At 36.3% G+C, this 26254-nt stretch overlaps 1 protein-coding gene across 4 annotated transcripts; it reads right to left on the bottom strand.

Annotated features, from left to right (window-relative positions):
• Positions 1–218: 218 nt before the first annotated feature.
• Positions 219–25917, bottom strand: LOC137241212 (serine-rich adhesin for platelets-like). 4 transcript variants are annotated; one of them, XM_067768551.1, is made up of 8 exons: positions 25714–25917; positions 24802–25616; positions 17210–18378; positions 16035–16872; positions 15134–15915; positions 11022–12726; positions 6085–6981; positions 219–4927 (listed from the first exon to the last, which is right to left on the bottom strand). In XM_067768551.1, the coding sequence occupies exons 2-8, from the start codon at positions 25537–25539 to the stop codon at positions 3212–3214; spliced, it is 7845 nt and encodes a 2614-aa protein (XP_067624652.1). In that variant the 5' UTR covers positions 25540–25616; positions 25714–25917; the 3' UTR covers positions 219–3211. The 4 variants fall into 4 exon arrangements, with proteins under 4 accessions (XP_067624652.1, XP_067624653.1, XP_067624654.1 ...); XM_067768552.1 differs by having other exon boundaries at positions 15134–15903; XM_067768553.1 differs by having other exon boundaries at positions 11715–12726; positions 25714–25916.
• Between the last annotated feature and the right edge of the window lie 337 nt (positions 25918–26254).

The following is a 26254-nucleotide window of genomic DNA, read 5'->3' as shown; positions in this document are numbered from 1 at the left end:
ATAAAGTGGAAAGGGTCAATATAAATACTTTTTATTGAACAAATGAATGATTTCTACTTAAGGGTTTTCTTTTTGGAGATTTCAATCCAAATCAATATTATTCTAGCAGCGAAGCCTATTTAAGGTTTTCGATTTCGAGAAACGGTTCTTCGAAAATTACCACTGTGCGACGTTTCTACCACAACACTCCCGCTCTAGTGATTTTGAACTATACTTGGTGTTTTAGTAAAATTGTGCATAGTGCCATTTATTTAATATTAAAAACTACATAATTTAAATTTTAATTACATTTAAACTTTCATTTCATTTTGTTGAAAAGATTTTGATTTGAAATTTACAAATAAATGACTATATAACTACTCATTTTTGTTGTAAAATAGCAAACGCAAATTGCGAATGCACTGTACATAGATAGATACATATATACAATACAAATGTACATATATATATAAACATACTACTACATTTATTCATAAAGAGCGACTTAATAAAATTTGAATAAAGTTGCCCACTTTTAAGGCATTTCATAATTATTTTTTTTTACATTTAGTTTATAAGAATATATATAATTACCATTGAAACATTTCAAAAACAAAATAATTAACCATAATAAGTAAACCATATGAATAAACTATTTTAAAATTAATTATGAACAATTGTTTTCAATATTAAATATTTTTTAAAATAAAAATTGTGGTTTTACTTATTAAAGAGTTCTTAATTATCATAATTAAACCACATACATTTTTTTTTATAAGTATACAACTTCTGTAGTTGACATTTTTGAATTCAATTTTAAAAATCACAGTTAATTCTAACAGATTTAGGACTGGTTTAACGATGTCATACCAATGTTTACCATTATATAAAATGTTAAATACGTTCCTTTAAAGTTTTAAAGTGCACATTCAGTAACCAATCCTAAGAGAAAATTTAATTTTGCAAAACGCATTTTCTCTTTATATTTGACTTTATTCGACAGCCAATTTTTCATATTTGTAAATGTACTCAATTCTTAAAAAACTGCACACACAAATTTGCACCAACGAAAAAAATGCATCATTTTAAAACATCGAGAAAAATAATAGAGAACTAGGACTACCAAATAAAATATTAATGTTAAAATATCTTCCGCCTTATTAGCTGAGGAAATTTAATAACGCGATAAAATTTAGCAATTGCAACAAAATACAACGCATTTAAATAACTCAATGAAAAGTGTTATAGAGGAAATATTCGCGATAATAATCGCGTTGTAGAATATATTAAGACTACTAGAAAGCTCTATTATAGCAGAGCTACCCATTCCCTTAACTCATTTTATCCATATCCAAACTAATTCCCTACTCACTTCAGGCATGAATTTCTCAAAAATATTCAGGCCGTTACCGACCTTGTAAAATAAGGCATACGATTATCTAAATTTTTAAGAAAAAAATTTAGTTATTTGATGTTACGCTTGCCAAGAAGAGAACCGTTGATCTTTAAATTTAGGGTAAGTCATCTATTGCCTTTCGGGGGTGAAAACTATACTATCGGAAGCTTGAGAAAAAATTGCAATACGCCTACTAGGTAAGGCCTGAATCAGTGAAAGGAATATTCTATTGAACTGTTAATCACTTCCCTGATGTCCTGTCCCGTTTTTTACAATCGGAGCAAAGTACCAACTTTGCTCGTTTGAGCACATAATAATTTATCTTGACCTGATATTTCCCGAAGAGATTTAGGCCGAACTTTTCTACTACAAGTTTTTAGTGGGTATTCTATTTAGTTTTTCCCTATATGTTTTCAAACGGCTGCTGAAGGCAGATGTATTTTTCCTATGAGACTTTCCGATAGAACCGTTTTACAAACCTTTGCCGAAGGACAACCAACTTTAGGGAACTTTTTTTAAGTAGTAATATTGCTTTTTCCAAGATTGCAATCAGTGTGGTAGCCGGACACATACCACGGAGGCCGTATGGGCATATACGCCATTCCAATGGAGCTGCAAAGCTTTGTTTTGTATTATATTCCACTTTTGAAATGCGAAATGCATGTTGTTTTCACTCCAACCACTTTTCATTCAACTAACAGTGTGTATAAAGTAATTTATTATTAAAGTAATATTCACAATAGAGCACGGTCCTTAATTTATGAAAATAAGTGCTCTAGTAGATATATTATTTAAGTGATATTTTTTTCTTTTATTTTACATAATAAATATTAAGAAATGCATGTGTATGTGTATTGAAATTACAATAAAAAATGTGCTTTTAAGATTTGTGCGCTGTTTCGCGCCAAACAAAATAGATAAACAAAAACTAAAGCAAATATTTTGTATTTTTTAAAAGTTGGTGCTAAAACTAAACTACATACTTGCTGCAAGTTTTTAATAAACAAACAATTACCGCGAAAAAGTAAACATGAACTAAAAGGAGATTGCTTAGCAAAAAGCTATTTTTTAGCTAAGATATATATATACACACTTAAACTAAAAAAATAAACAATTATAATTAATAATAACAAATAACACATATTTAAATTTTTTTTGTTTAAAGCATAAACTCATTTAACAACTTCATTAGCGTTTGCGCAACAACAGCAACAAAAATAAAGAAGAAACATAACAAGGTATGGTTTAAAATTATCCATAAAATATTTTGGTTTTTAATTCAAGTAACGAAAAACATGTGCGTTATATCTTCATAACAATGCTTAAAAAATGTATTTTAAGTCGCTCTTTAAAGTTTTTTTTCTTTTTTTTTATTCTAAGAGCAGAGAAACTGTTCCTTAAATCATATACATTTTGTAACCTCTATATAATTTATTAAAATCTTATTTAAATAGTCCAATTATTCAGGATACTTAATCTACTACTTATTTTGTTTGCTCACTTCGACGGCTGATTGGAAAAACGTCCTATTTCTGCAGAAAGTTCAAAAAAGTCCTAGCTTAACAATTTGTCGAAAAACAATTGAATAACAGTTCATTTGATTCAAAAACGGTATTTTCAAGACTTGCATTCTGACACTAATTGCTGCGATAGTGCGTTTTCAAATTAGCTGATGAAATAGAGCGATCGACCACTCGACCATCAATTAAGAGCATTTATTATCCTTTGAAAAAATTACTTCCAAAAGCACTCGTTCTCCATTTTCCCCTCTTCATTCATTACTTCAATTATACGTACATATACTTAAAATGTAAATGCTATCCTACTCTGTATATATTAATTCCTACTTATAACCTGACCAGTTTTGGCATTTACTAATATGGTTTTATGGCCTTGTTGCGCACCACCTCCAGCCCCCGCTTGATCATCATTATGGTTGTTCACATTCGAGCTACCCCCAATGCCAATTAGATGATTAGCATTGTTGTTATTGCTATTACGACTTATACGTCGGCGTAAACGATCGCTAATATTTTCACTGATGTTTGTATTGCTGTTCGAATTGGTGTTGTTGCTGCTGCTACTGCTGCTATTGCTGCCTTCACGTTTAATACTCAAACAGCCATCGTTTTTGTAGAGAATAATTTTGTTGCAAGCTTTCTTAATAATGCTTTCAGTTGTTGGCGTTTTCTCTAAAATTTTGTTGTTATCGCCGTCCACTTTCACTTTGACATTACTCTTCGCTTGTGTCTGCTGCTGCTCCTTAACAACATTCTCATTAATAACATGGTCTTCATTATTGTTATTGTGCTCTTGTTTGATTTTCAAGGTTGGCTGCTCCGTATTTGGTGCACTTTTCTCTCTCTCTAATTCAGCCACAGTCTGCTTATCGTAATGTTCTCCTGCACCTCCCTGCACACCATCTTGTTCAACACTCAATTCCAAATTATCATAGGAAGTAAAGAATGCCACTGACTTCAATTTCTCCACTGCACTAAAATGTACGCGTGTATGGTCTGCAATATTCTCTTGTTTCGAATCGGTGTAATCACAGTGTTCGCAGGTGTAAGTTTCTTTTTGATTGCTAATACATATGTGACGTTGCAAATGCGCTTTGTAAAGCGAGGTGTGTTTTGTTTCATATGGACAATAGAGGCACTTTTCGACTGGTGCAGGCGATGCTGCACTTGATGTAAAATCACTGCCGCCATCAACAGCTAAATCGCTGGTAGCCACCGATGCACTTGTCGATGGCATATTCGATGAATCATCAGCATCGGCTAGCTCTTTAGATGTGGGTGGGGGCGATGGTGAACTGCGAATTGTAGCATTTGATGCACCACCCAAACCACTAATACTCATGCCTGACTCCAGCTGTTTCTTTAGCAGCGAATTAGCTGTATCGAAATGCGTTGTCGTTACAGCTGCTGCTGCTGTGGCGGTGCTTTTAGTTGTGTGAGTTAGCGAGGAAGAGGATATGCATGCATGTCGTTGTTCTTTGCTCACCGCCTGCACATTTAATTCATTGTCTACAATCCAAATTGTTTCGGGCGCTTGCTGTAAACTTTTCGCTAAAGTGATTTGCATAAGTTTTGGTGGCGCATATTCAACATCCTCGGGGATGTGCTTATAAAGTGTGGCACATTTGTCTTGATAGTGTTGTGTATGCACATAACGGTGCTTTTGTATGTGCGCTTCATGTGCAGCGCCATAATCGCAATATTCGCATTTGAAGGCAGGTTTGGTTTGTGTGCCGCCATTGGAAGCGTTTGCATCCACCACATCGCTTGCACTGTGACATTTGAGGTGATCCTCTAATTCTCTTTTGGCGTTGGAAGTTTCGCTGTATTTTTGAGTGTAACGTGCGGGACATTTTGGGCAATAGAGTAGGCTTCTGATTTGGTTTTCAGTTGTGGAGTTTGTATGTGGGTGAGGATGTGGCGATTGTTGCTGAGTAGATGCTTGCTGTGATTGGCGCAGCTGTTGAACTGTAGTTATTTTTTGTTTTAAAGCTGTAAGATCAATGGCCAATGGTGATGCAGATGATGAATCCTGAAATGAGAAACGGAAAATTAGAAAATATTGGGGGGTAAATTGGATTCTAGGAAATCGATGCCCCAGTTGAAGATCACCCTATTTCGGTTTGTGGTTCGAAAACACCATATCTCCAAGTATTTTTGAGCAATGCCCTATCTGGGAACTTTTTCTTAAAACGCACCATCTCAGTTGTAAATTGATTGAGTTCTTTTTAGTTTTGAGAAACCGAGTTTGAAAAAAAATTGAAATAGCTTTCCCGGGTAAGAATGAGTGGTCAGGACAGCTTAAAGACTTTTGTGAAGAATTTTTTTTTCGGGAGGACCTATATGCTTTTAGCATTTAAAGCTCAAAACCTTGAGCCTTTAAGGTTTGAGTCTTCTTGAGGACATTCTTAGTGTTGCGTCAAGGGAAACAATGGCCCACCTAAAGGGTATATCGTGGGTACCTGACTGGCCAATTGTTGTGTCTAGGGAGGGAAGCATAATGAACTGGGAGCTTTTGCGATTCGTCGAAGCTAGAACCTTCAAGGATAGTTATAGCGTGGCCATAAGCGCTTCACTTGTACTGCTTTCGCTTTAGACAAGCATGACAGCATTTTTCTTCCGCTAATTCATACGAACAATAGCTCCGTTGAGGAATCTCATGATCGCCGTTCTCTGCAAACAATATCCAGTCATCTATCTGGTTAGGTAAATCCTTCACTCTTCGCACGACGATTTGTCGCACGAGCATACAGGTACTTTTGCTGTTAGTTGAGCTCTTCGAGGACTAGTGTTTATGTGGCCATGTAGTACGGGTAATCAGTTTGGAGCATGACGTCTCTAGCGATCTTCGTATGTATACTCTTATGAATGAGAGCTCGTTCCACTGCCGGTCGTCAAGTGTCGAAAGAAGAGCTATACAGCTTCGAGGAGCTGATGAAAAACATGCCCTGCCTGGACAGAGTATATAAGTTGATATGTCTACCCAAGGTCGGTTTGAAAAACTGAGTCATTTATGTTTATGCGAATCGAGTTGCAGAGCAAGGCTCAGATCTATCACATATCAAAGTGGATCTTGACAGCATAAGACGACATAATAAAACTTTATTATGGACCACAAGACTGTAAATGTCGACTCTGATTTAAAGGGCATACATTCTTAACAATAAAATCCAAAATAGGGGAATTTACCTGTTGTGCTTGCGCTACGGCAGCCAAATGCAACGCCATGCTAAAGTCCATGGAATTTATTGCCGCACTCATATTTCCCAATTGGCTGACAGCACTTAAATTATGCTGCTGATGTACGGTGCGCATGTGGCTACTCAAATGCTGTTTCTTAGCACAAACGAAGGTGCACATCGAGCACTCGTATTGTGTCGGTTTGTGCAGCGAAATGTGATAGTTCATCTGGGATTTACTCTCCGATATATATGGACAGAGTGGGCACTTTTGCTGTTTACATTTGGAGTTTTGCTGTAGTTGTTGTTGTTGCTGCTGCGGTTGTGACTGCGCAGCATTACCGACATTTGGCGCCAAACGTGTTATTTCAATTTGATCATTTTGTTGCAATTGTTGATGTAACAATAAATCTTCACTATTGAGGCCGAGTGCAGCAGCTGCTGCTACGGCGGCTGAGGCAGAACCAGCTGAATTTGCTGCTGCAGCTGCTGCTTTATAAGTGGCTGCTATATAAGCAGCTGCAGCTTGCTGCAGCTCTTGTGGTGTGGTTGCTGCATTAGCGGCAGCAGTGCCTGCTAGTGGTGAGTGCAATAAATGTGGTTCACCTTTGTTGTTGGCCATAAGTACAGAGGTGTTGTTTGGAGGGCCACCCGAAATATTGCTGCTGTTGTTCATTATTTGGAGCGATTGTTGCTGTTGAAGTTGTTGCTGTTGTTGTTGGTGCTGTTGATTCTGTTGTTGTTGTTGTTGTAAAGCTTTTAATGTTTGCCCATAGTTAGACTCATTAGAGGCGCCACTGCCCAGCGGTCGATAAACGGGCGGCCCATTGCGTTCATTGGCGCTGCTCAAGAAGCGATCAAGGGTTTCGATGCGTATGTCGCCAGCGTGTTTCAAGCGACAGTGCCGCTGCATTTGGGAGAGAAAATAAAAAGTTAAATTAAATAAAGTCTACTTAAGCATTTTTTTACTTAAAGATTGTTCTAATAATATTCAAGCATATGGTTAAATTAAAATATATGACTTAATAATACATATCGACTACATATATAAACTTTTTGGTTTAACCACTTTCAACACGCACGCCATTGGAATTTTAAAATAAGTTAAGGTCTAGTCTAAACTTTTTCTTTCATCATATAACGATGTTCAGAGGAACAAACATTTAGAATCACTTTTTTTTCAGAAGGAAATTTCACAAATTTCTTGATTTTTTTAAGCTATTTAATATTCCGGATGGGTTATACAATGCGACATGGAGCTTCGAAATACTTTTGCATTTTCATTTTTGCTCTTTTTAAATTCGTCGGAAAAATTCTGTAAAAAGTGTTTGCAGTTTTGGGTTATTCTGCAGTCCGTGTGAACAAAACAATTTCCGACTAATAAAAACTTTGTCTTTATTCGTCCGGAAAATGAATCAAAAAAATATCCAGAATTTTGTTCGTGGTTGTTTCGGCTTCGGTTTGCATTGTAAATAATTGTTTCATATTTTTTTTTACCAAGCACACGGAATATTTTAACATATTTTTTATTTCTTTTGAAGTTCTTTGTTCGAAATAATCGAAAATTATATAATTTTTTTCATAACAATTGACTTGACTTCGTGATCACTTTGCAAAATAAATTTTTTTTTTTGAAATTTTGAAATGTAACTTATAGAAAAACCAAAGTGCCCTATACAATAATAAAGAAGATATGTGACCCGGCCTATGAAAAGATGGCTAATGACTAAAAAAAAAAGGTTTTAACAGCTGTTTCTCGCAATTTCTTTTTTGAGTCATAAGCCACCTTTTCATAGGCCGGGTCACATATATTAAAATTTTAGACACAAGCGAAAAAAAAATCGCTTCAAAATTCTTAAATTTATTTAACTTTCTGAAAATATTATAAAGTTTTCGTATAAATCGAAAGACTCAGAATATATTTTGAACGTTATTTCGCAAAAACTGTTATTTGAAAACTTCAGAACAATTAAAAAAGGAAAGGTGGCTAATGACTAAAAAAAAAGGTTTTAACAGCTGTTTCTCGCAATTTCTTTTTTGAGTCATAAGCCACCATTTCATATGCCGGGTGGTCACATATATTAAAATTTTATAGACACAGGCGAAAAAAAAAAATTGCTTCAAAATTCTTACATTTATTTAACTTTCTGAAAATTTTATAAAGTTTTCGTATAAATAGAAAGACTCAGAATACATTTTGAACGTTATTTCGCAAAAACTGTTATTTGAAAACTTCAGAACAATTAAAAAAGGAAAGGTGGCTAATGACTAAAAAAAAAGGTTTTAACAGCTGTTTCTCGCAATTTCTTTTTTGAGTCATAAGCCACCTTTTCACAGGCCGAGTCACATATATTAAAATTTTATAGACACAGGCGAAAAAAAATTGCTTCAAAATTCTTAAGTTTATTTAACTTTCTGAAAATTTTATAAAGTTTTCGTATAAATCGAAAGACTCAGAATATATTTTGAACGTTATTTCGCAAAAACTGTTATTTGAAAACTTCAGAACAATTAAAAAAGGAAAGGTGGCTAATGACTAAAAAAAAAGGTTTTAACAGCTGTTTCTCGCAATTTCTTTTTTGAGTCATAAGCCACCTTTTCACAGGCCGAGTCACATATATTAAAATTTTATAGACACAGGCGAAAAAAAATTGCTTCAAAATTCTTAAGTTTATTTAACTTTCTGAAAATTTTATAAAGTTTTCGTATAAATCGAAAGACTCAGAATACATTTTGAACGTTATTTCGCAAAAACTGTTATTTGAAAACTTCAGAACAATTAAAAAAGGAAGTGGCTACTCGTCACAAAAAAAAATGTGTATTATATAATGAAGCAAAACAGCTAAAAAAGAAATTTTGAAAATTTTGGTTTGTTCGGATATCACAATTTTTATATTTTTTTATTTTACGATTCAAACGACAACTCAGCATAATTTTGGGAAGACAACAAAAACGGTTAAAAAATTCCAACATTTATATTTTTGAAACAAGAGAATTTGTATACATTTTTTCTAAACTATAAAATTTATATCTTTTAAATTAAGAGAAGTTTTACGAGCTTAAATTCTTGTTTCAATATTGGCTTTTTTATTGTTTGTATTGTATTATTGTGTTGTTCTCTCAAAGCCAAATTAAACAATATCTTTTTTTTTAAATTTTTTGTTTGATATTATATATATTCAATGCCAAATAAATTTTTTTTCCTAAAAAAAAAAAAAAAAACCAGGGACGGAAAATAATAATTATTTTTTCGGAGTCGAAAAAGTTCTGGTCAAAAAATTGTCCTAGGTGAAAATGTTTGAGTTCCCAGGTATCCCCATAGCAATATCATGTCGAATCATGCATCCTTTTTATTTTTCGAACTTTTTCCATAAAAGTCCACATATAAAAGTAAAATCTTTATTTTTATTCAAACTTAAAATTTCTTTGTTATTTAATTAACTCTGTAACTTATATGTTTGAAAACGAAAATATTTCTTGGAAAAATGCAGTTTAAAAATTTTTTTTTTTTATCTTTCTGGAACGAATAAAATATGCAATGATGGCATCAAGTCTTGTCTTTGAAACCATTTAGGACGGGCTCCCGTTGGCAAAATTAAAAGTTTTCTTCAAAACTTCGTTATATGATAAAAATGTTCGAAATGTTCCAAACTAAAAAAATTTCATAAAAAAAATTCTCTCCAAAATAAAAAAAATAAATAAATATTATAAGCTTAATTCACAAAGGCCCTAACGAACAAATTAAAAAATGTACAGTAGACGCAAACACAGCTTTTTCACTAAAAGTGCCATAACGACCGTTTTATTGGTTTTAACACTTTCATTAGTAAGGATCGTGGGCTAGTTAGACCTAATTAGGTTTGTGCAAATAAACGCTTTATTTCACCTTCTTGCCCAACGTTTCGCTGAATATTCCAGCATCATCAGGGGCTACACTTTCAAATTTTTACTAGGGGTGTATTTTGATATAGTATCATACCAAAATCTGGGAAAACACAGCTTTCAAAAATATGTTGGTTGGGGCGTTTGTGAATTAAACTAACGATATACATACATATAACCAAGCAAAGAGGAGACGGATGACGAATTTCTGTTTATAAAAAAAAAAACATAAGCGGGCAAGAATAATCCATGGCGATAACACTGAAGAACCTCTGCTTTTGGACTTGCACTTCAACGTCAGAAGATGTGTAAATAATGAAATGAGCGTGTTTTTAATTTGAATGCGAACCAGACACCCTTAATTATTTTTAAATATATTTGTGACTGAATAATTGTTTTTAATGAAATTTGTGTGAAATGAAATTTATTGTATAGCGATTTTTAAGAGTTAAAAATGGAAAAATGCGAATTGGAAGTTTAAACGTAACCACAACCAATATAAAGCTATAATAACACTTAAAATATATATTTTTAATAAATAAACTTGTTAATACGCCAAATACCGCACCCATTAAAACCATGTTATTTGGTATACGATTATTGTTGTAAAACATAAAACAAACATTGAATAAAATTAGCGTATATTTACCAGTAAGACGTTTACAACTTTTTCATACAAACACAATAATTGGGTAGATTTTTAGTTCGATTGCAACGTGCTTTAGGATAACGCGACATAACTCGGGATAATCGGGCGCTAACTAAAAGCGATTAATGTTGCTTGCGAAAGGGTGACTCAGTTTCTGGTCGATAGTACTAAAAAGGACTAGAAGTACTAAAAACTTGAGGTTTACATAAAAAAGAACGCAGTTACAAGTACTGAACTCAAAGGGATCGTCAATTCGTTTCCATTAAATTTACAAATATAAGGACATACAGCATTTATCTACCCCTCATTTAGTCAAAACAAAATAGGTTAAAAGTGATGTATATATGAAATGTAATATGTTAATTTTTTGTTTGCTTTAGGATTAGTACATAAACCGAGTTAATTATTAAAAATACCTGAATGACATGCTTCCAATTTGATACTTGATGACAATGACCGCAACGATACGGCGACGGTTCACGTCGCTCGCTGTCGTTAACTAATAAATTACTACTACAATTATTACTTGGATTCTGATTTGCATTTAGTGTATTATTATTATTGAAATTGTTTGTCGTTGTATTTGCCGACGAAATACAGGACGCTGCCGGTGACAGTGTTATTGCATTGGAAGGCAGATAAAGGCCAGACGCTGCCGCCGCTGCTGCCGACGTCGACTGAGCCGAATTTAATAATAAATTACACGTTGTAGATGATGATGATGCACCACCATTTTTGCTAGCAGTTATAGGACTGCTAGCTGCTAATGTTGTTGTTGCAGGTATAGAATTATTGCGAATTAAACTAGGAGTAGTAGTAGAATTACTAGAACCAAACATAATACCACCGATACATATACTATTATTATTATCACTATGAGCCATTTGACTACCAATGACACCAACACCACCACCACCACTACTACTGCTACCACTACCACCACCTAGATAGGTGATAGCAGCAGCAGCAGCAGCAGAATTATGAATATTTGTATTAATTGTAGCACCGATGATACCCATCTGTTGCATATGAAATGAATCGCTAGTGAACTTGGCACCCATAGATGCAGTAGTAGTACTTGTAGAAGGAGTAGTAGGAAGTGTAGTTACTGTTGTTGCACTTGATGTATTGTTGAATGCTGTAATATCATTTGGTGATGTTTGTAATGAGGAGGACGAAGTTGCACCGAAGTCATTTGCATGTGCTGTCGACGTTAAACTCTTCATAGGGCTAGTTGGCGTACCAAAAACATTATCATTCAATCCTTGCATAGCTGTTGTGTGTTTCGAAACTGTTAATGCACCCATAACCAAATTTGTATTACTATTATTATTGTTATTATTAGAATGAGCACCAACACCAATTATAGGTGAATGTAATTGTTGGTGTAATGTATGAGCTGCTGTTGATGAAGTATAAGTACCGCGCGGTGAGGTTAACAAATGCTGGAGCGAAGATGCTGCTGATGTGGTCATACTATCGGCTTTACCAACACCAACACCAACACCTCCACCCCCACCTACACCAATAGCAATGCTGTTTGCCGAGGCGGAATCGGAGGAAGCTTTTGCCGCTGCTAATGCGGCTAAATTTACCATTGTTAAACTATTAAGATTATTGCTATTATTATTGTTGCTGTTTTGTTTAGGCGACGTCGTCGTTATTTGGGCACTTGCCTCGTTTTGTGTCGCTTTCTGCTCACCGTGCTCTAAAATAGAAGCAGTTGCTTTTACTGGACTTTTGCCGGCGAGTGATAAAGCTAGGCAGCTAAGAGGTGAATTTGGCGGTGCAGCTTGAATAGCCTGTTGTAGTAGGCCGGCAGATATAATGGAATGTTGTTGTTGATCATTGCTGTTTACTGTAGTATTCGAGTTGGATTGTTGTTGCTGCGGTTGCTGTTGTTGTTGTTGTTGTTGGGAAAGGCACATTGCGGCTAAAACTTTGTTCATATAAATATTCGGATTAACGGTCACTTGAAGTGGTGTGTTATGTTGTGGTTGTGATTGTGATTGTGAATTTGTTGAAATGGGCGAATTAGTTGCTGTTGCTGTTACCATCGGATATGTCGGATCCTGATAATGTATTTTGACGTGGGCAAGTACAGCATCGCGATTTGCATGACTGTTGGAAGAGAAGGGGAAATTATTAAAAAAAAAATGTATATAATAAATATGTAAACGAAAAGTAGGGCTGGGTATTTAGGTCATTATCATCAAAATGGCACTGTCACTAAGTATTGGGCGTACTGATTAGAGTTGCTGATAACAACATCACGACCATTTCGGGATTTTTTACGGGAACCGGTCCAAAACAGTTTTCCTTTCAGTTTTTATAAGGGAGCTGTAATGTGTCTTACTATTTAGGTGGTGAGAAGCTGCGGCAAGCAGGTAGGCTTGCCACCCGGCTATTTCAATCGGCAGAGCATGAGACCCTTTATCGCAGTATTGGGTTGGATACTGCATAACACATCCTGCTGGTGTGCAATGCAGTCGCGAGAAGAATACTAATGATCTATGAATCGCTAAAATTAGAAAGTAGTCACATGCGCTCTCTGAAGCTGAGCACAACAGATCAATAGGCCGCAGCGGATAACCTCACAACAATCTATAACCTCTGCTGTGAATGTTGGTAATCAATCTTCAAAACTTGCGATGAAACTTTCTGAGCTTGAATTGTAACTTTCTGTAATTGAATTGTATATCCAGAATTTTCAGTTATAATATTTTTGAATTTAGATTGGAAATTCCGAACTCGAATTGGAAGTTAATGATCCTTAACTTATTCCAACCTAAAATGGAAATTCAGAACTTGTCTTGTTATTTTCTGACTTTCAATTGTAATTTTCTGTATTTTAAATGGACATTCCAATCTCGAATTGTAGTTTTGTGGTCATGAACTGCAAGTTTCTTAAAAACGTGTAGTGCTTGAAAGTTGACTAAAAACCGGACTTATACCCGGCAGAGGTAGGCAACTCCTGGGAATGTATTCACAAGCTTATTACAAATTTAAATTCAGAAGGCACTGTTAAAACTTCAAAGATATAAACTATATTCTAACTAAAACCGTCGAAGTAATTCCGATATTATACTAAAATCAAATCCTGAATGATAAACGACTTTTTTTGGTTAAAATTCAAAAGTAATTTTGGAATCAAAGCGTACTTATATTCACAAACTGGTGACCAAAATTAAGTAAATAAAAAAAAAAACCCCTCAGCCCCTGATTAAGGCCCTGTTTTTCAGTAGTTGGTTAAGGTAAGCTTAAACTCTATTCAAATTCAAACTCCAGTTAAACTACTGAGCAGTTTTTCAGTCACAGTTTAAGACCGCCTTTGGGGTATGATTTTGTGCGGCAACATTTTTTTTATTATCTAGATAATTTGTAGATACGGCAACAGCTGGATCTTGTTTACCTAACAAACATGGAAAAAAATATTATCCAGCGAAGTATATATATGGTTCCGGAAATACCTAACATCATTATTTAATTATTCTTAAACCAGATAGTTCTCGAGTTGATATCCACCTTCATTCTCCAATCGCTATCCAACCTTTGTGAAATTTTGTAAAATTATAAGTTTTCGAGTTGATCTCCATCGTCATTAATATTTTCCAATTATTATCCTAATTTGGAGATTTTGAGAAATGTACAGTTCTCAAATGACTATTCAACACATTTCTCCAGTTGATATCCTACATTGGATATCGAGTTGAGGTGGAGTTGAAAAAAATCTCCAAGGTGGTACCACCAAAACCAACAGCTGTTTATTGTAAGAAATAAACACCTGGTTGATAGCAGTAATGAAGAGTAATTAATCAAAAATAAATTATATAGGCGGCCTAGTTGGTGTGATGGTAGCGTGCTCCGTTTACCACTTTGAAGATACTGGGTTCACGCCCCGGGCAAAGCCGTTCGTAGTCAGCATAAAACAAGTAGGTCCCGTCCCGCCAATTTGTAGGAAAAATTAGAATGAGCACGACGCAAATTGGAAGAGAAGCTCGGCCTAAAATCTCTTCGAAGGCTTTCGTGCCTCATATTTAATTTATTTTTTAAATTATGTATATATATTTCATTTTATTTTGGTGAAAATACTGTAGTATGGAATCTTACATTTGGGTCCAGTTAGAGAACCTTAAGTTGTTAATTAAATTTTTACAACTTAAGTAATAGCATTTTTATTTTATAAAAAATTCCCACTTTAGCTGAGTACGCTATGATTCTTGACTTGAGCCACTGTTTCGAAACAACTCTTGAGATTTTGGAAGTATGCCTAGTTATCAACTCGAGCTCTAATGTTACTGAAGCCCAAATGCTAGTTGGATATATTCGATGCCATTTAGAACGAACGCAAATAACTGATGGGTTAACTAGAATTTAACCCTGCCAGATGGGCCGCTTAAGCTCAGCTTAAACTTCAGTTAAAGTGGACTGAAAAACTGCAGAATAAGTTTAAGCGTAGTTTAACTGACAAACTGAGTTGAACTTGTACTGAAAAACCGGGCCTAAAACATAATCAATTGGTACTCACCGAAAGCTGCACTTGCGGCATCTGTAGAATGTTTTCTTCTCATTACCCTCTTGTCGCACATCCGTGACTAAATCATCGCTAGGCTTCAATAGTGGCGGTGGCGAACGTTTCACTGCAGATATTGTTACAGAAGGTGTTATCATTGTTGTATGACCTTGGTCCGGATCTTTTTGTTGCTGATTGTGTTGTTGTTGTGCCATTGCAGCATTCATCATTGTCGCTAACAATGGTAAACGTATAAAGCCGTCATTTAGCTGATCACCAGCACTATTATTACCACTACCCCCACTGGATTTGGATGGTATGGGTTCTAGTGTTATATCCTCCTTGATGCCATTCAAATGTGTGGAGGTCAAAGCATTAGGCATTACATTTTTATTGAAGTCGTTAATAAAGGAAAGTGAAGCGACTTGATTTGGTGTCATCTCGCCTGATTTCATTAACTTTGGATCGCCATCTTCTTCGGTCACCTTCATCAATGTAATATATTTATTATATTTAGTATAATTACGACGACCCGTCTCATCATTCATGAGCACACGCGCATTCTTATGACTAGGATCACGTATGGTCTTTAGACGTATATGCTTGGTTATATCCCAACGCCAATTTGAACGATATGAACAAAGTGAACATTCAAAAGGTTTCTTATTCAAATGACCAACGATGTGTACATGAAAGCGTGATGCAGTTGATGCCCAAAATGAGCAATGCGGGCATTTGTAGACTTTTTTCAGCGAAGAATTGGCTGCTTCTTCTTCGGGTGTCATCTTTTTTGTTACCTGCAGTAAGTGAAAGTTTCAAATTTCATTTTATAAAATGTGCACTACTCAAAGACGTATGAGTAGTTAGAAAGGTAGGTGCTATATATGTATACATATGCATCTATTTAATAACTCACCTCACCATAGCCTGGTGCAGTTTCAACACCGTAATAGCTATTCTCTTCACACGTTGCACTATTAGTTCCATGCCCACTACTACCCGATGATTCTGCGGTATTGTTTGACTGTCCACGCATATCCGAATTCTGACTACCTTCGTGCTGTCCTATCGCTTCACCACCACCCGGCATTTTATTCCATATAAATACACGATTCTCCATAGGATGCTGCTCAGCATTTGAGTCATTGCCACCAACACCACGTCCAGCGCTACTATCACCAGACATTGAATCGTAAGAATCATTACCGCAACGACTCGCCTCACTACATTGTTTCAGGTGATTCAATAGATCGGCTGATGATTTGCAACGATGACGGCAATGTTGGCAACGTGTGGAGCCGGTAACACTTAAATTGAGCGCAGAATGTGATTGGCGATCATCCTCTTCAGCGAAATCTATTTCCAGCCTGTCATCAGCATCATCTTGCTCCTCTTCAATATCATCGTCAGCGATTGCAGCAAAATTACATGTTTTACGGTGGATTATTGATTCTGATAGGCACTTTGCCATATGACCACATGGGCATATGAGATTTTCGTTTGGGCCTGCTAAAGCAGACGACTTCAATTTATCGAAGAAACTGCCACCTGTGGTGCCTTTTTTATGTAGTTGGTTGCGTGAGGCATGGCTCGAGGCCACAGAGGCAACTGTGGGTGTCGGCGAGAGCTGCGTGGTATTTGCTTTGTCGGTCGGTTGAAACATTTCCGAAATTTGTTTGTCATCGAAGAACATGGAAGCGATATCTGTGAGAGAACTGCGTGATGCGGCAAACTCTTTGGAAAGATTAATAATGCTGTAAAGAAAAAATTTGAATGAAGATATTTGACTTCTGTATTTAATAATGGAACATTAAATGGTTTAGTCTATATCAAATGACATAAAAAGTAAACCCGTTGGAAACCGCGTAGTTTTTCAAAACCAAAACCGTTAATTTGATTATAAAAAGACTAACCCCTTTCAATCAGAGGAACCGGCTCAAATCGATTAAGTAACAGAGATTACTTAGTCAAAGCGAAGAAAGCGGCAAGGCGTTTCATTGTTTAGTGTGAAGCGAGGAAACACGGTCTACCTCCAACCACCGGTCGAATTGACATAATACTCCAAACACTGTCAGCTAATACTGTACTTACCTTGTTGCTGCGCTGTTTTTCGGTATTGGAATGAGATTCGGTATAGGACGCTTTGGCTTTGGTGTTTGTGATGCACTAACACTATGATTATGTACAGATGAAGTATCCGACGATGCGCCTTTTGCCGACAAATCAGTGGGCTCATCATCTTCATATTTGATACGCTTGTTATACGGCTCAGCGGTCATTAGCACTTCGTCGAACTCATCAATATTATTATTATTATACTGATCTTCCAATAAATCGGCAGAGTCACTAAGGAAATCATCGCATAAATCTGTACCTCCCACTTTATTGCGTCGACGTGCCAACGACATACCAGCTGCATGCCCAACCGGTGGCACATGATGATTCATTTCGTGCACTGTCAGCGATTGTTTTATATCAGCTGTGAAATCGCAAGCAGCACATTTAAACGGACCAGCGCCACCATGATTCTTCATATGCCGATCAAGATTCCATTTATAGGGTGTTCGAAAATCGCAAGTGACGCACTTAATCATAGGCATGGAGTGATATTTAACATGTTTGCTGAAACGCGCCTTTATATGTGTCACATAAGAACATTTTTCACAGCGAAAGAATTTCGTCTTACAATGCTCATCTAATTCGTGGTTAACTAGCTGTGCACGAAAGAGTGTAGTGAACTCGCAGAGGCTACACTTCAAGAGCCTATTTTGCGTAGGCTCATCGCCGACATAGGTGAGTGAAACGCTACCTGGGTGTAATGTAGTGGGAGGGGCGGTGTCAGCACTAGGCACAGATGATACAGAATCTGTGGGTGATGGTGAAAGCTCTATGCTGCGGGTGCGTGAATTATTAAGTGACTGTTGGTGTGCTGGTGGCAATTGGAAGCTTGCATGACTACTGCTGGCGCTACTGTTGGTATTAGTGTTGCTCTTGGCGGAGACATTTGTTGCAACACTGCTGTTGTTGCTGTTGCTGGTATTGGTGGGCGATTGCCGACGTTGGGCCGCATCAGTTCCTGCGGTAGCCGCATCAGTTCCTGCGGTAGCCGCAGTATTGGCTGCTTGTATTTCCTGTTCGTAAGCCTTTTGTGCTTGTTGTCGAGCTTCTATTTCGCGTTCCCGCTCTCGTTGCACTTGCAATTCACGTTCGTATACAACGGCGATAAGGTTTTCCCGCTGCAGTTCCATCTCCCGTTTAACCTGGGTTAGGTGGAAAACGTCAATCATTAATAAGTGGTTTTAATAAGTTAAGCATATTATAAATATTATTCAATGTAACTTAAACGATACAGAAAATTAAATAAATACTTCGGGCGATATACCTCCGATCCTCTAAATTGCCGCGATGGGACCTACATCTTTTATGCCGACTCCGACCGGCATCAGCAAGCCAGATGAGTTTTCTCTGAGCAGCTTTTCAGGGCAGAAATACCCTCGGAGTGCTTGGAAAATCATTGCAGACAGGTCGTGGTTTTTGATATGGGTTTTCAGTTTGGTCGTTAAACAAACTTCTGGTAGCATTGCGGACTCATTCAGTGTATGTGAGGTTCTCATAAACCGGTCAGATCAACCTTACCTAGCCTCAGCTTAAACGGTCGGAGTTGCAGGGTTAAAATCGTATTCAACTTTAACTGAAGCATGACGCAATAAAACCAGACAGGTGAAGTCAGGAAAGCCAAATCGATGTATCTCCTCAGCGGAAACTAGGACATGAAAGAAAAGAGAAGGGAAAACTGTGGAAATTGGGAAAAAAAGTAGGGGAAGTTGGAGGGGAGTCGAAATAAAAAAAGCAAGAGGAAGATGTAGGTAGAGTGGGAGTAAAAGTAAGAATAAGGATAATGGTTTCAAACAAAGTAGTGAGGAGGTTTACAAGAAAATAAAGAATAAGGACAAGACTAAGGCCCGGTTTTTCAGTAGTTTGTTAAGCTAAGCTTAAACTAAGTTTGCTTAAACTCTAGTCAAATTTAAACTCCAGTTAAACTACTGCGCAGTTTTTCAGTCACAGTTTAAGGCCGCCTTTGGGGAATGGTTTTTGCACCGCAACATTGTTTTTTTTTATTATCTAGATAATTTGTAGATACGTCAACAGCTGGATTTTGTTTACTCAACAAACATGGAAAAATATTCTCCAGTGAAATATATATATAGTTCCGGAAGTGACATCCAGCATCATTATTTCATTATTCTTAAACCAGATAGTTCTTGAGTTGATATCCAACTTCATTCTCCAATCAATATCCAACTTTTGAAACATTATGTAAAATTAAAAGTTTCCGAGTTGATCTCCAACGTCATTAATGTTTTTCAACTATTAAACTAATTTCGAGAAATCTTGAGAAATTTACAGTTCTCAAATGAATAATCAACACATTTCTCCAGTTGATATCCTATGGTTCCCTCCATAAATTCAGAAAACCAAAATTCAGAAACACATTTTCTCAGAAAACTTTAGTCAGAACCCATTTTTCAGAAGTCAAAACTCAGAAACAAAAATTCAGAAATCAAATTTCAGAAGTCAAAATTCGGAAGTCAAGATTCAGAAGTCAAATTTCAGAAGTCAAACTTCAGAAATTAACCAGACAGCAAAAACACATAAAATTTTGCGCAAAATTTAATGTTTTTTTGCTGTCTGATTACTTTCTGAATTTTGACTTCTGAAATTTTATTTCAGCCTGGAACACAGCAACGTCAAAAGAAGGCGTTATATTCAATCGAATTATGGAATATGTATAATATCACCAAATTGGGTGAAGTCCGTACAAATAATTCCATCGAAAAGTGGAACAACGTCATTCGAAGTGCGTTTGGGACACACCCTAACATATTTAATTGCATAAGTAAAATAAAAAACGAACAGGCAATAATAGAAACAAAACTGCAGAAATTTTCAGATGGAGGCGAGCGATATTGGAAACGCAAGAAAAAATATAAGGACTTCGTTTTTTTAATACTGTAAATTCAAAAGATCGCGGGTTCGAATCGAGCTCAAGGCTTAACAATAATTATATTATCATTATTATTGTTATGATACATTTTTTCTTAATTGAAACAACAAAAATTGTTAATACATCCCAGAGCACGGGGAAAAAGTGTCAATAAATATGACACTATGGCATCATTGCAATGAAGCAAGCCCAATTTTCACATCCATTCTGCAACAGATGTCGCAGTGCTGTGAATATCAATTGGCAAGAAAACAGGATAGAAGTAGAAATAATGAAGACAAACAAACAACCGCTGTGATAGCTAACGTTGCCGATGAAGGAATTTAGCAGTTCCTGAAATGGATCTATACAACGAGCTTTGGCAGTTGTCTAAATTTTTTTCTTTTTTCTATTCTAATTTAAAATTTTTTCAATTAAAAAAAATTTATCAACAAAATAATGATAAAATAATTATTGTTAGGCCTTGAGCTCGATTCGAACCCGCGATCTTACAAATCAGTAGGCCGATATAAAAACAAAAATTGTGAATTCATTTGAAAAAGATAAATGCGAAAAAAAATTAATTAATTACATGCTTGCTATTGTACACAATTCAAAATTTTAGATTGTACTACTTTTTCTTTATACATAATTCCTTTCAAATAAATAAAGGTTTTTGATTTTTGAGAAAAATTTCATGTTTTTTCTGTCGTCTGATTTCTTTCTGAATTTTGCTCCTGAAATTTGACTTCTGAATTTTCACTTCTGATATTTGACCTCTGCAATTTGACTTCTGAAATTAGACTTCTGAGATTTGACTTCTGACTTTTGACCTCTGAATTTTGTCTTTTTGAAAAAAGGGTTCTGACTAATATTTTCCGAAGAAATGTGTTTCTGAATTTTTGCTATCAGAATTAATGGGGGGGCACTATATCCTACATTGCATATCGAGTTGAGGAGGAGTTGAAAAACATCTCCAAGGTGGTACCACCAAAACCAACAGCTGTTTATTGTGAAAAATAAACCCTGGTTGATAGCAGTAATGAAGCGTAATTAATCAAAAATAAATTATATATGCGGCCGCCCTGCTCCGCCTACCACACCGAAGATCCCGGGTTCACTCCACGGAAAAACAACATCAAAGTTTTAGAAACAAGGTTGTTCAATTAGTAGAAAATGTTTCTAAGCTGGGTCACCCCTCGGCAGTGTTTGGCAAGCACTCCGAGTGTATTTTTGCCATGAAAAGCTCTCAGTGAAAACTCATCTGCCTTGCAGATGACGGTCGGAGTCGGCATAAAACATATAAAAAATTCGCTCTTTTGCTGAGAACGCTATGATTCTCGAGTTGAGCCGCTCTTACGAAAACACTCTCGAGATTTTAGGAGTATGCCTAGTAGACTGGGTCGATTTATTAACCGATATCGCGCTAACAATTTTTCTATAGAATTTGGGCTCAGGAAAAAAAAGTTCCAATTCGCATACCCAAAAAAATAATTGTCGAGCCTGCGAAATTTCATTTTTTTGACTCTTTTTCGACTTTGATTTTTAAGGTTTTTTTCATGACCTATTAAAAAAAATTCTACCCCCGGTTTTTGAGAGCCCTGGGTAATTTTACGGGTTTTCGATATATTTTTGAACGACTAAAATATTTTTCCGCCTTTAAGTTTGTTGTTCTAGCTATAAGGACACTCGCCGAAGGCCTTGGGGAGTGTTATCGAGTTGATGGTCCTTTGCCGGATGCAGATCCGATACGTTCCGGTACCAAGCTCGACCATCTCGGGAACGATTTATTATGACCACATGCGACCTTCTAGACGATCCCGCCCTCCCACCCCCTAGATCCCTGAGGAGTTCGGGGTCGCTAGAGCATCGGCTGTTAATGAAACAAGATTCGTCACACCTAGGTTGACAATTGGGTTTGGAGAAGGTATGTATTGCGCTGGCAACCTGAAAGGGCTGCGCTACACAAACCCCGTTAATCCGGTATTTTAGTAGCCTCTTAGTAAAGGCATAACTATCGCGGGTATATTCTAACCCCCTAACCCGCTGGGTCGTTTAAGTTTGACATGTCTCCCGATATTTTTGCACGCGTAGTAGTAATCGGCAACAATTAAATTCTGTTTCCAAGCAGTCACTTAAAATTATAATATGAATTAATAAAGGTAATTCTACACTTTAGCTCACAACTGCTAAAACTCATCAAAAAATATCGAGGTGTCAAAAGACGAGTATTAATAAAAATTGTGTCTCTGTTCGGAGATGTTTGCAGTTGAATTTAGCAATTTTCATCTGGTTGTAATGTTGTTGTACACAGGAAAACATTTTGTGTACAAAGGGATTTCGCACGGATTTTATTTTGAGCCTACCCCATTGGCAGACTGGCCAGGGTAATTTTTTATAAACGCGACCGAAGACCGCCAATGTAGAAAGAAGCTCTACACACAAATACTCTAGATCCCACCACCGGTTTCGAAGGGATTCGGGGTAATTCTTGGTTTTTCGTAAATATATTTTGAACGACCCATAATTTTTTTCCGCCGTCGGAGTATTAGTACCGAAATCAAGACGCGTCCTTTGAATTAGTATTATTTATATTATTATTATATTTATATTATAAATATATTTAAAATTTATTATAAATATATTAAACAATTACCCTATTAAAAATAGACTTAGGCCCGGTTTTTCAGTACAAGTTCAACTCAGTTTGTCAGTTAAACTACGCTTTAACTTATTCTGCAGCTTTTCAGTGGCCGATCTAGCAGGGTTAAACTCTAGTTAACCCATAGCGGAATGATACAAGGTGGCAGCATGGTGACATACCTACAAACATAAATAAAAATTGCATGTACTTTGTTTTTGTAAATTCGATGGACAAATGTCAAAATCATACTGCGCCGGAAGTTGATGTATCAAATCAAATAAAACAAGTTTAGTCAGCTGTTCCATGCTGCCACCTTGTATCATTGCGTCATGAGTTAACCTATCAGTTATTTGCGTTCGTTCGAAATGGCGTCGGAATATACCCAACAAGAATTTGGGCTTGAGTACCATTAGAGCTCATGTTGGTAACTAGTGCCGTCATCCAGTGAGTTTTACAGCTCCGGCTCACGCTCAATTCTAACGGGAATGCTCGGGATCATTGAGAGACTTGAGAAGCAGATGTCGTGATATTTTCGCACACGTGATATGTGATAATCAGATGTCACCGCTGTTTTTCATTTAACTCATACGGTGAAAGGCTAAACAGCGACATCTATTTTTGAAAAAGTAGGTTTATTAAAGCCAGCGTTGCCACACTAAAGAGAATTAATTAACAAATTATCTGGCTCATAAATTGAACCAGACTTCTTTTCTGGATTTATCTGGCTCAAATCGTTGTTGTTGCATTTACATGCAAAATTATTTATCTGGCTCAGGCTTTTGCCACTGGATGATGGCTTAGGCATACTTCTAAAATCTTAAGAGTTGTTTCGAAACAGTAGCTCAACTCGAGAATCATAGCATATAAAGCAAAAAAATAATATAACTTAAGTTGAAAAAATGTAATTAACATTAATTATTTTCACGAAAATAAAATACAATATATATAATTTAAAAAATAAATAAATGTGACGCGATAACCTCCGACGAGATTTTAGGCCGAGCTTCTCTTCCAATTTGCGTCGTGCTCCTTTTAATTTTTCATGGCATAAATACACTCGGAGTGCTTGCCAAACACTGCTGAGGGGCTACCCCGCTTAGAAAAATTGTCTACTAATTGAAAAACCTTGTTTCTAAAATTTTGATGTTGGTTTGGCCGGGGGCATGAACCCAGGATCTTCGGTGTGGTAGGCGGAGCACGCTACCATCACACCACGGCGGATGCCAATATAATTTATTTTTGATTAACTACGCTAAATTACTGCTATCAGCCAGGTGTTTATTTCTCACAATAAACAGCTGTTGGTTTTGGTGGTAACACCTTGCAGATTTTTTTCAACTCCACCTCAACTCGATTTGCAATGTAGGATATCAACTGGAGAAATATGTTGAATATTCATTTGATAACTGTACATTTCTCAAGATATCTCGAAGATAATAATTGGAAAATATTTATGACATTGGAGATCAACTCGAAAACTTTTAATTTTACAAAATTTTTCAAAAGTTGGATATTGATTGGAGAATGAAGTTGGATATTAACTAGAGAACTATCTGGTTTAAGAATAATAAAATAATGATGTTGGATATCACTTCCGGAACTAGATATACATATATTTCGCTGGATATTTTCCCCCATGTTTGTTGGGTAAACAAAATCCAGCGTTTCAGCATCTACAAATTATCTAGATAATAAAAAAACCAATGTTGCCGCACAAAAAGCATACCCCAACGGCGGCCTTAAACTGTGACTGAAAAACTGCCCAGTAGTTTAACTGGAGTTTGAATTTGACTAGAACTTAAGCAAACTTAGTTTAAGCTTAGCTTAACCAATAACTAAAAAACCGGGCCTTAGCTACTTTTATGCATACGTCCAATATTGTCACCAAAAAGTCCCAGCAAATCTAACATATTTTTTGTATAAATTCCTATACCTATAGTTTTTATCGATAACTTTAACCACCCACTACTTCATTTCGATAGGCGATTTTCCGGGTTTTCCTGTCATCGTTATTTTAAAATTAAATTGCTAGTTTCTTATCACTTATTTACTCACCTGCTCATAAGTTGGTATCTTGGCTACGTCATTGCCCTTACTAGCATTGCCACCATCGCTGCTGCCCGTCAACTCAATAGGTGCACCACTCAAACCAACACTTTGTTCCAACTTTCGCTTACGCGCCTCTCGACTCATACCACGTTTTCCGCGCGGTTGACCATGACCAGCAGTTACACCATCTGTGCAGCCATGCACCATTTTCATATGCCGCACCAACTTTTGAAAATGTCGAGATGCATACAAGCACAATTTGCATTTGTTGATAACAATTTTCTCTCCATGAACATCACGCAAGTGTGTCAAATGATAACGTGGATTCTGTGTGAAATAGGTGCAGTAGCTGCAACTGTAATTGCGCTTTATTTTACACTGCGGCAATCCCTCATCCTTCAATTCCATAGCCGGTTGTTGATGTTGAGCTACAGCTGAATTGACAACTGCATTTTGTTGCTGCTGCTGTGCGGCATTTTGTTGTTGTTGTTGCTGCTGCTGTTGTTGTTGTAAATGATACTGCGCTGCTGCTATACGATAACGTTCCAATTGTTCCAAGGCATTATTCGTTATGTTGGCATTGCCCAATGACTGTTGCAGCGGCGAAGGACTACAATGTTTGTTAGCATTATTATTGTTTGTTGATGCTGCGGCACCATGATCCAAATACAATTGATTCCCACTAACAACACTGCGCACTATAAGCGTATCGCCAGAACGCTGTACCATCGACGGCAGTTCCATAGTACGCCTGTGTTGTCTTTTGCTGTGGGCGCAAGCCAATTCAATTAACAGCAACTGTGGGTGTTTTTGTTATGCAACTGCAATTAAAAAATTAAAACAAAGAGTGAGATTAGTTAATGAATTAATACAAAAGTATTACACATTTAAATGTAAAATATGCGTAATTTGAGTAACCTTATTCAAAATAATTAATAGGGATAATCTTCAAATGCTTGCTTGCTCGTATGGCTTTTTTATATGAGCGCTAATAAATAATTTTCTTCACTTCTTCAATAGTACGAAATGAAAATTTCTTTGGCTCCAAATCTTGGCTCATTTGATCAGTTTTAGTTTCTTCGAGGCAAGTACATTCATTCCAAACCAAGTTGAATCCAGCTGAGTAGGCGCCCACATAAACAATGGCCAAGTAGATTCCAATGGGGTTTGCCAGCTGTTAGTTAGCAACAAAGTTGTTTGCCGTCGCAAGTGTTTTTTTTGTATGTGGGATAACGCAAGCAACAAGTTTTTGTTTTGTCGAAACAGCTGAGTGTTTTTGTTTTTTAACTTTTTACAGTGCTGCACATTATTATCTAGTTAATAAATTTGATTTTGGACAATATACCAAAGAGGATGAATACAATAAGAGCCGTCACTCGTTATTTTGTGGCGAGTATCTCGCTGGAAATTGAAAAAATTGATTCCGAATATTTTCAGAGAGGGACATTTTTAATTGTCT

This window comes from Eurosta solidaginis, chromosome 2 (assembly GCF_040869045.1).
Source record: "Eurosta solidaginis isolate ZX-2024a chromosome 2, ASM4086904v1, whole genome shotgun sequence".
Taxonomy (NCBI): Eukaryota; Metazoa; Arthropoda; class Insecta; order Diptera; family Tephritidae; genus Eurosta; species Eurosta solidaginis.
This window is presented reverse-complemented; position numbering and strand designations above follow the sequence as displayed.

Excerpts from the sequence above, each read along its gene's own strand:
- LOC137241212 (XM_067768551.1), bottom strand. The coding sequence starts at position 25,539 with ATGGAACTGCCGTCGATGGTACAGCGTTCTGGCGATACGCTTATAGTG. Across the intron at positions 12,727-15,133 it reads TGCCGCAAGTGCAGCTTTCG|TCATGCAAATCGCGATGCTG; the intron begins GTGAGTACCAAT and ends CTCTTCCAACAG. Across the intron at positions 6,982-11,021 it reads ATTGGAAGCATGTCATTCAG|CGGCACTGTCGCTTGAAACA; the intron begins GTATTTTTAATA and ends TCCCAAATGCAG.